Source organism: Cryptomeria japonica, chromosome 5 (genome assembly GCF_030272615.1).
Source record: "Cryptomeria japonica chromosome 5, Sugi_1.0, whole genome shotgun sequence".
In the NCBI taxonomy this organism is placed as follows: Eukaryota; Viridiplantae; Streptophyta; class Pinopsida; order Cupressales; family Cupressaceae; genus Cryptomeria; species Cryptomeria japonica.
The window spans coordinates 649,470,154-649,481,483 of record NC_081409.1 but is presented as its reverse complement, the minus strand read 5'-3'; the positions used below and the strand labels follow the sequence as shown (position 1 = coordinate 649,481,483).

General features: G+C 32.3%; 1 protein-coding gene across 5 annotated transcripts in view; it reads left to right on the top strand.

Moving 5' to 3' along the window:
- Positions 1-1,653: 1,653 nt before the first annotated feature.
- Positions 1,654-11,330, top strand: part of LOC131078135 (truncated transcription factor CAULIFLOWER D) — a 96,844-nt gene continuing 87,167 nt past the window's right edge. The window contains exon 1 of one of the 5 annotated variants that reach the window (XM_058015821.2): positions 1,654-2,200. In XM_058015821.2, coding sequence (XP_057871804.2) covers positions 2,019-2,200 — 182 coding nt within the window. In that variant the 5' untranslated portion in view covers positions 1,654-2,018. The remainder of the gene's footprint in view (positions 2,201-11,330) is intronic. The other 4 variants (XM_058015826.2, XM_058015812.2, XM_058015836.2 and 1 more) reach the window with 4 other exon arrangements.

Genomic DNA, 11,330 nt, shown 5'->3' with positions numbered 1-11,330 from the left:
TAAATCATTATAATTTTGAATCATTGTTAATTTAAAATTATATTAGAATAATTATATTTATGTAATATTAACTACAACTCTTATTTTAATAAAATAATATAAACTACCAATTACACTTTGGTGTGCAATGGGTATGCTTAAGAGGTGTGGAAGGTCAATTGGGGAAAATTTGATCTATTTTTTGGATATATTTGTTTAGAACTTCACGAGGTCAATTTGTGGCCATGATGTTGTTTGTGTAACAAATGACTTAATTGAGAGGTGATAGCTTAAAATTAACCATGCATCCACTTACAAGGACTCAATCATAATTGAAATGAAACCTTTGAATTGAGAAGATAATCAATTTTTATTAGAAACATTCTCATGTTATGTTTGCAATAGGGTGAGTGTGCGAGAGAGGTTGAGATAGGGCTAGAAAGAGGTATATATAGAGGGGTAAGAGTGAGAGAGGGATGGGTAAAGAGATAGATATATAGATAGAGAAGAAGATGGAGATATAGATGGAGTTAAAGATAGAGATTGAGAATGGGGAGAGGAAAATGGAGAGGAGAGAGATATGAAAGAGACAGAGAGAGAGAGGGGAGAGGAATATATAGATATGGAAGATAAAAATAAATAGTTGGAGAGAGATGAAGATATAGAAAGATAAAAATAGAGATAAGAAGTGATATATAGATAGAGGGAGAGACATAGTGGTAGAGGGAGATAGAGATAGAGAGATAGATGAAAGAAGTGATAGAGAGGAAACAAGATAAGGATATAGAAGACCAAAAAGAGGGAGAATGAGAGATTTCTAAATGAATTGAACCACCTACTTATTGAAATCAATGGTTCAAAATTGAGGAGAATAATGCAATACTATCTTGTCAATTTTGAACCATTGATTTCAATAATTAGGTGGTTCACTTCATATAGGGAATGACTTTGGCATAATGATTACAATATAATAAACATTTTATAATGAAAAAATATATTTTTCTTAAAAGTATAATCCTAATTTAATTTAAAAAATTCATATAATTATAATTGTAATTTAATAAAATTAATCTCAAATCTATTTATTAATTTGTAGTGTAATATTATATTTTATATTTATGTAATATTAATTATAATTGGTTTTAATAAAATAACTATTAATAATTATAAAAGTGAAAAAAAATATTTTTTGAATTACTTAATGAAACATATTTAAATTTATGATTAAAAGTTATGAAATTATTAAAAAATAGAATGATTTCAAAAAAAATATAAAATATAGCTAAAAGAATACATATAATAATTATGTTTATTTTTTTAATAGAAATATTTGTATTTAACTGAACTTAAACTAAATCAAGTCCTTATAATTGATTTTATTATCTATATTTTCAAATAAAAAAATAATTATTAAATTTTTTTAATATCTTAAATTTAAAAATATAAATCTAACTTTACAAAATCCAATTTTTTTTAAAAGTTAAAAATAATAATCAATTTTTATTGATGCAAACTACAATAAACTAAACATAAGACCTACCACATATGAATTATTGTTTTAACATAGGACTGCCAAACTCATTTTTAAACTTGCAGCCATCGTTGATGGATTCGTTGAAGGCCAGAGATGACCGTCAAATTTAACTTGAATGCTGTTCGCGAGTTCTGCACGGTTATAGCCATTTTTACGATTTCGAAAAAACCTGTAGCTTTTCCCGATCGTAGTTCCCTCTTTTTATCTAAAATTAGTACAAGAGTCCAAGATTTACGTCAGAAACAGCAGTTACTGAGGTGACATTTCCTCCGTCAAAATGTGCAGGCTTTAAATTTGAGTGATGGAGGGTTAAAAAAGTACGATGTTCACTTTAATAATACAAACGTGTGTAAAACTCTTCATTTGGTGATTTGAGTGGTGGAGAGCTTTTATTTGTGTGAAGACTCTTTCTTGCAGCATAGACTGTGAGTATCGGCTATTTAATTAGGTTTTAGAAACTAGGAAATCCACATAGGTACCTATATGCATTTACGAATTGAATAGAATGGTGAGGGGAAAGGTGCATCTGAAAAAGATTCAAAACCCTGTAAATCGTCGGGTTACATTCTCCAAACGCAAGGGCGGACTGTTGAAGAAGGCGAAGGAGCTTTCTGTTCTCTGCGATGCTGAAATTGGCCTTATCATTTTTTCGCCGACGGGGAAGCTGTACGAGTTTGCAAAGCCCAGGTAAGGAATACCCTTTGCCCTCTGGTTTGTAGTCTCCAAACGATGACAAATTACTTTTTATTTTATTTCCGAAGGTAGGAAAATTTTGAGATTTAATTACAGTGATTGACAGCTCATTGGAGATTTCAGATAATAAGAAATATATTTTACATGTTTGCGTTTACATTTTTAAATACCTCAACGTTTAGCCTTAGTCTATCTTGATATGTGTATGCTAAAGTGGGATTGTTAAAGATATGTTCACTTTAGGTATTTTAATTTATTTTAATTTATTTATATTTTTCTATATTTTATGTCTTATATTTATATATTCATATATATTTGGAAGGGGCTAAACATTACCAAAAATATGGTATTTTGTACAGTTTCTAAATCTGCAAAATCTAACAGTTTTTCATAAATTTTCAGTAATTAAATTTTCATGAACTGTATCCCTATTATTTTTAAACCACAAAAAATCAAACAGAAAACATTATATTTTACAGATTTGAAAGTTTGTTTACAACTAGATTTTTTTTTTTTATATTTATGTTGAACAAACATCGCTTACTCCTAGTTAGCATTATTTAGTACAATGAAGAAACGAAGAAAATCTGGGTGTTTCTGTGCGTGAAAGCATGCTTTTCTAATCTCTGTGCAATCTGGAAGGCATAGTATTGATGCAGTGCATGTACGTTTAGATCGAGTGATTACATTATTCAAGTTTGTTCCGCGATTCATAAAGCTTCCCATTCTTTACCTCATTCATAGTTAAAATCTGCATTGCCATCATTTCGCAAATCCAGAGAGTATTCTGTGTATCTCGTACGCGCTCAGAATGAGTAGATTCTAATGGAGGCGGGAAAAGTGCCTCACTTTGCTTATTTTAGTTTATCTATTTTAATTTTTTTTTAAACCAGTAGTGGTTTATTTTTGTGTGTGTGTGTGTCATTTATTAAATGAAGTTTTGAGAGCTTTGCGAATTAAGTGAGTTCACAGTTTTAGATAATTTTTGCAACAGAATTTGGGGTTTTTAAAGATTATTTGTAAATAATAGTATGCGTTATTCAGTTTTACTCTCTGACACATGGTTTGTTGGAATACATTATGAGTGGGTACGATCTCTTATAAAATTGAAGATGGATCAAATACATGGTTTGTTGGAATACATTATGAGTGGGTACGATCTCTTATAAAATTGAAGATGGATCAAATACAGCCATATCATTATGATTTCCAATTTTAAAATTGTACCATCTGCATCACTCTAATTACATAGATTGGCGGTTCATTGGAGACTTCACATTATAGGGGGATTATTGCCATGTTTGTATTTGCATATTTATCCATCCTAGTGTTAGTCCTTAGTCTATCTTGATTTTTGAATCTTAAAAGTGGGTTGTTAGACATTTGTTCACTTTAGTCATTTTAATTTATTACGTATTCTTTTATAGTTCCTTTATATGTTATGTCTCATATTAACATGCTTAGATTTATCCTTCTTCTTTTCCCATTATTTTTATATGTCTATCTTGTACCTGGGCATCTTGACAAGCTTGTGTCGTGAGAACAAATCATGATATCAGATTTTTTTGGTGTGTGGGCCAGTAAATTGTTTTGTGTGGATGTCAGTAGATTGTTAGTGAAGATATAGGTGAAGGAATCCAATTGCGTCATGCAATTTTTTATAATTTCTATCGGTTATGTCTTAATATTTATTAATTGCTGCATTTAATATCTGCAGTCTGTTGCACTACATACCACAATTTTTGTTCCTTAAATTGCCAAACAAAAGTTCTTTCACGTGTTGTCCAAGTTACATAGAACAACCAGAGGGTTTTGAAGTGTATGGGAGGGATTCTCATGTGTGCAGGTTGAAGAGAGCATTGTATGGGCTCAGGCATGCTCCAAGGGCATGGTATGCACGTATTGATGGTTACTTGCAAAGTGTGGGCTTCACCAAGAGTGATGCTGATCCAAACCTGTACCATGTTCACGTGAAAGGCGAGCTTCTCATATTGGTGTTATATGTTGATGACTTGTTTCTTACAAGATCAGAAGAACTCATAGCACATTGCAAGTGGGATCTTGCAAGAGAGTTTGAGATGAAGGACTTGGGTTTGATGCACTACTTTCTGGGATTGGAGTTGTGGCAAAAAGAGGGAGAAATCTTCCTTGGACATGGGAAGTATACAATTGATATCTTGAAGCGATTTAGGATGGAAAACTGTAAGCCCATGTCCATGCCACTTGTGACCAACTGGAAGAAGATTGATGCTTCCAAATTAGAGGCGGTGAACCCAACCTTATACAGACAGTTGATAGGCTCTCTCGTGTATTTGGTCAACACTAGGCCAAACATTTGTTTTGTAGTGAATTCACTCAATTAATTTATAGTGGAACCTAATTTTTATGTGTGCGTTAGGTAGCTGCGAAGCATGTTTTGAGGTATCTCCGAGGCACAATTGATTATGGGCTAAGGTATATTCAGCACGATGGAGTGAAGCTTGATGCATATTGGGTAGGTAGTATAGTTAACAGGAAGGGCACTTCAAGGGGTTGTTTCAACTTGGTTCCGATTGTGCAATATTTGACTGTTTCATTGGAGTTTTGTTTGAAAAAAAGGCAAGTATGAAGAAATCAAATTAAAGAGGTGCATGTTATTGTTTGGATGCATTGGATCTCTATGGAGTTACTATTTCAATAATGTGGAGAGTATGCACACTATCCAATATAAAAATATTTCTTTAGGTTGTTCTATGGTAGTTAACAGTTCAAATTATTGAAAATTATGATATGTGGATTATATTTAAACATTTATATTGTGATTCAGGGGCATTGGAGAATAGCCACATTCATATTGAAGATGGACTAGTCATAAAGAGAGTTGGTATTTCAATGAGGGATGGACAATGAAGGTTACAATGCATTCAGAGGGACATTCCCTTATAGATATATCACCAACATACAACTTTAGAGTAATAGTAATAGAATAATGATACTTCCAAATCAACTATGTACACTCCATACCAAGCACTCAATTTATAGGTAAATATCAAACCACAAACAAGGAATGGTTTTCAAAACTAGACACCAAATTCATGGCCTTAAAATGACACAAATTCTAATGCTCAAGTTTGCCCTAATCTTTTAGGCTATTTTTAGAAGATGGTCTTATACCTTTCATAACATGTCATATGTAACTCCTCAATTTGGGTACTTATTTCTATTTATTCAAACCTCTTCAAATGGGTCTCATGATAAAAAATAGGTCAAGATTTTGGATGCTATTGAGATGGTCAAACTAGAAAATATTGAAAAACTAATTTTGTAATATTTTAAAGTTTTTTTTGTCCTCGTAGAGTTTCAAAATAAATTTTTGTTTCAAAGCAAGGGTCAAGCCATCAAATAGAGACACCTTTACATTAGGTTTTGTAGAATTCTAACCGTCTACCTAAGATTTCCAAATAGTAAATTTTTAATATATTTTATTTTATTTTCTATTTTTAAGTGAACATATGTTTTTACTATTCCTAAATTTATTTTTTTAATGCCTTAAAAAAATGGAACTAAAATTATAATAAGATATACATCCCCTAGATATGTGTACTTGTAAAGTGGAAAATCAAACCCTAGGTGTTCCCCCACTCCAAGGAGAGAGAAAGGAGGTCACTAGGATTGACGGTTTTCACTTAGGAGAGACTTTACATTCAAAAGAGGGGTTGAAACTCACAAGATCCAATCCCACATAATGCAAGATTGAATTCTAAATGAGTTTCAAGGGTTGAGACAGCAAGGATACCCTCTTTTGTAAAGAATGTAGATAGAAGGATTGAACTAGGAGTGTATGTAAAAGTAGGAAAGATTCGCTTGTAGACGGAGATAGAGACACGGGATGAAGCTGCGGACCTGAAATTAGCAGTAAAATGTCGAGACGATGTTGTCCTACAAATTTGAGCGAAAGTTGACGGGACGATGGTGCTCGGAGTGCACACGGTCCTCCGAAAAATCCGTGAAACGAAGGGGGATCTGTTCGTCTCTACACAAGGATTCCAGATCTTCAATTACAGTCGCGTACCTGCAACCTACACACAGAAAAGAGAAGACGATTGGGGGGTTAGGGATTAGGGGTTTGCCTTTAGGTCAAACCCCGGTTTTGGAATTAACCAAGAAATGAGAATGCTGTAAATGTAAATGTTTGTAATGTAATCAAGTACTGATACCTTGTTGTAAGAATGTTTGTATTCTTACATGCGAAGGTGTAATGATGTTGTATGTTGTAGGTGATCTCCTCTTCAATGGTTGAATCCTTGTCTTGAATGCAACACCTAGCCTTGAATGGAGACCTAGAATGCTCAATTGCTTGAAGGAATGATTGAATGTTTGAATGTTTGAATGTTTGCCTATCGCTTCCGCCTCTTGCGCACATATGTTTTTCCTCCTCTCTGGGAGGGGAAATGTAGTTTATATACTTGTCAATTAGGGTTAGGAGACTGATTTTTCCGACCTTAGGCCGACCTAGGAACATTATTTTCCGAATTGCAAACTTGAAGACCCGATGCCCAACAAGAGACTGGGCCCAAAATAGGGCCAGGGACTAGGGCGCTGGGCGCCATGGTCCCACCTCCCGGGACAGCAGGGTGCAAGGAGGATCAGGCCAAGGTGCAGAAAGATGCAGTTTTTGATGTCGTAAATAGGTTTCGGGGTCTCCATTCAGGTTCAACGTTGCGTCGCCATCGTGAAGACCCAAATGTAGTCGAAATTGCAAGTGTCGCAATTTTACGACGCTACAGTACTAATGGTCTATGCTTATGAAATTACCTATTTCTAGGAAAATATGAATTTGGCAATAAACTATTTCTAAAAGAAGTATGCATGTTGGAATAAATATTTCTTAAACAAAGTATGTGTTAAGGAATATATGCTTTAATGTATTAAAAAAAATCTATTCAAAAATGTTTAAAAATTGAGACGATGTTTTCTAATATCGAATTTTTTTTCTAAAATCTTAATTGTTCACTTTGTCAAATCTTAATGGTCTATTTCTTATAATTGAGAGGAAGTTAAAATTAAGTTAAAATTTGATTTAAAATGTTGACTTCAATATTTCACTTATGGAAAAATATGGGACACACTATTGTAGGATAATCCACCTACTAGTTTTATTTTTAATTTTCTCATTGCTTTAAATTGATTTTTAATCATATTATTGTTTATTAATGGTCTATTTTTTTATTAATTTAGACTAAGGTTGAGATATATGAGTGTCCATGGAATCAATAACTCGTAATATGCAATCACTCAACCTAATAGATGAAAATTGGGCCTTATTAGATGCAATTCAAGTGAGGCATATTGTCCATCTATCACCATATTATGATATGTGCATGGATATTGCTTTGTTGAGAGTTATAAATTGGACACATAGAGTATCCTTTACATAAATCTAGGTTAATTAACATTTAATGAGAGAGGAAAAGGTAAGTTATGCACTTTTCTTCTCTTTTGGATTTGATGTCCTATGGATACTTGGGTCAAGGTAGAAAGAATAAAAGTAACGATAGTTAAAAGTAGTCTACAAATTTTTTATATGTCTACGCTTATTATTGATAAAGAGTATGACAAGTTGATATATTCTTAGAAAGTCATTAAATTTATCAAACAATAAAATAAAACATAATATATAATTTAGAATAGAAATATCGTAAATAAGAAATAATCTCTATTTCCTCTCCTTTATAGTAAACAAAAACTATCTTGAAGAAGTAGCTATTGAAGAAAATCCTTTGAAAGGTATGCATATTACTAATGGTAAGTGAGTTAAATAGTTTTCTTTGCTCCTTCCATGTCATTGGCATACAAATGTTTAAATTGATTGATAACTTTCTTTGTGTAAAGAATTTGAAATCTATGTATAACTTGTCAACTTAATTAAAAAAAAAAGTCAAGAACTCATTATGTAGAGTGTTGTCTTTTTCTAAATATTAAGTGAATACTTTTAGATTCCCAAAATTGTCCCATAGGTCTAGAAAGAAATAAAAGTAGTTAATTATATTGATGTAGCGGCCAATAAATAAATTATGATGAAAATAGAGTTGGAAATGTCAAAGAATTTTTTAGGTGTTGGGTGAGGTTTACCTCTCCGTTTCATTGGAGACTTGACCTCAAGCTCAACAAAAACTCATCCTAATACTATCATATGACATGTTTGGAATACCAATGTGGTTTACTTGTTGTAGATGTAAATAAAAAGACAACATGATTGGTATAGTTCCTCTTTAAAATGGGGTGATGTGTTCCTCTTTAAAATGGGGAAATCACCCAGGAAGGATTGGGAAATGTGTTAAGGAATACTTAGTTTCCTTCAAAGGTTAGAGAGTTTTGTTGCACTCAAGGGGTTATGTGGGAACTTCTAGAAAATATAATATAGATTCATTGTTGCAAGCAATTAGATATATATATATATATATATATATAAGGGAAAAGAGAGTTTAGAGTAAGTTTATGTTATCTTACAGACAATATTTAATATATTTGAAACAAATAAATCAATAGGGTTGTCACAAAATCACGAGCCTAAGATGATTCAATTTATAGGACAAACTATCAAATAATGCAAGCACATATAATCACCATATTTTATGTGGAGGTTTGATATACAAAAGATCATAAGTGACTTACCTCACTTTAGATGATTTTAAAGATATGATCTTAGAATATCATGATCTAGTTTGGAAAAACCATAAAAAATATAACACAATATGCTATTTTACTAACAAAGTAGAATTTGTTATAAGTAGCTCCAACACCTTTAATTTTTCCAACCCCTATGAATGAAGAGGAATATACCATATAGAACAGCCTTGAATAACTTAAATTTAATCTTCTACAAATCCATGGAAAACAAATTTTATTGACTGTACACAACCTCATAAAATTACAACATCTTATGAAGTTTAGTCAATGAAGTTAATTGTTTAATAGCTTGGGTTTTCCAAATTAAATTTAATCTAAATTCTTCCTTTTTTGAAATTACGAACATGTTGTGACTTGCCAAGATCTACAAGAAAACACCAAACATCCACAAACCATGACCATACAAAAGCCAAATGAATAATATCAAAAATTTGGTTTGAATATGCAAAATAAGCTTGCATATATAGGCAAGAAAGTGTAGGTAGGCAAGACGAACACAACTGATTTTCCTTCCAAATATGCAACATTTGTTAACTCACTTGACAAGTGCTCTAGTGAGTGAAAAGTGTGTATGAATAGGTGTCTCACATAGTGTTAACAAGTATCTAAAATACCTAAATAAAATTTAGCTTATTTTGAATAAGCCAATCTATAAAGCATTAACAATTTAATAGTTACATAATGACATTATTTACATGAAAAACCTCCTTAAGTGCAACTTAGCGAGTAATATATGCATGATGATGAGTCTTGACTAGTAGGCCATGTTAGGTAATCATGTACAAATTTATCATAAAGAAGAGAAGGAGAAAACCCAATGTGAATGAAAATCATCTCCATAAGAGAAATGTACAAGTGAAGAAGATAAGTGATACAATGATTGACGAGGAGCCGCCAGGGACTACTTCTAATCACAATGTGCAATGAATGTTCTCCCCCTAGGAGAGAAATGAGAGACTATATAGTGCCCTCATAATGTGATTCTTGTAATGTTGGTAGATGCTTGACATTGGATACTAAATATGATCCACACTTGCTAAACAAGACCACAAATGTGTGCAAGATGACTTCCCATTTTAGATATGTAGGAAGTAATATGAATGTCTTTAAATATTTCATATGATCCAAAGACTAAATGTTGTCATACTAGTTTCAAACTTGCAGTGCTTAAAACTAGTATGCATAGCTTGTTGTAAGGAATCATTGATGCTTTTTGTGAAGCATTTATGGATTCATATGTAGTAATAGGCGATGAGATCAAAATGCATTTCATATATAATATATTGTCCATCGCCATATGTAGTGATGATGAGACTGCAATGCATGCCATAAGAAACATTTTCATCTCCATATAGTGATCAGTAAGGTGTGGAAGTTCTTAAAGGTGTGAATTCATGAAAGTGTTCAAAGACATGACTCAAGACAAACTTTCAAGAGGAATAATAGTATGGGAAATATGAAACTATTCATGGCACAACTCACAAAACTGCTCAAAGGCACGAGTCAAGACACTCCCTTTATTCAAATTAGGTGACCCCCTAATTTTTGGCACTTTATAACTTAGTGCTTTTTATAATGCATCAAGGTCTATTATGTAAGGAATGTCAAAACATTAACTTTTTCAAAAAGTAGTGTTCTTTTTTTTAGCAAAATCCAAAATGATGATATTATGAAAGAGTTATGTATAAATATACATAGAGGCTTGCATACATAGGCAAGCAAGTGGAGGTTGGCAAGTTGGACACGACTAACTATCCCTTCAAGGATGAGACACTTGTCAACTCACTTGAAAAGTGTTCGAGTGAGTGGAAAGTATGTTTTAAGGTGTCTCACAAAGTGAGCACACATGAGGTGAGACAAATCATAAAATACCTTAGTGTACTTAATATTATGTGTGAATAGGTCAATCTAGAAAGTGTTAGCAATTAACTAGCTAGGTAATGACACTACTTAAACTAACATAACACTATAGGACATGTTTCATTAAATTTGTTGTACAACAATATACTTAAAAAAAGGGTTATGGTTCTTGGCACAACATAATGTTTCCTTGGACTAAATTTCTATACAAAATAGGGGAAGATCATCCTTCAAAACTTTCACTGTTAGCATGGGCACCAATAAATTTTCATTTAACTCATCAACTACTTCCTCCACAACCATGAATATGACACCCAAGAATTAATTTCCTTGACTTGTATCTATCATGTTTACATAATGTTCTTCAAAAAATTCTTGAAGATCCTTGACCTAAATGGGAGTTAATATTTCAATCAAATCATATCAAGGTCACTAACTTTAAGCATAAAACATGGATTTGAGACTCAATATGTCATTTGTTATCGTGAGGTTCAGATTCAAGCCAATAGGAGAAGATGTGAAATGTAGATGGATTGGGATTCAACATAAAATTCTTAGAAACAAGAAATCATCATTAAATTTTGAAGTAGATGAA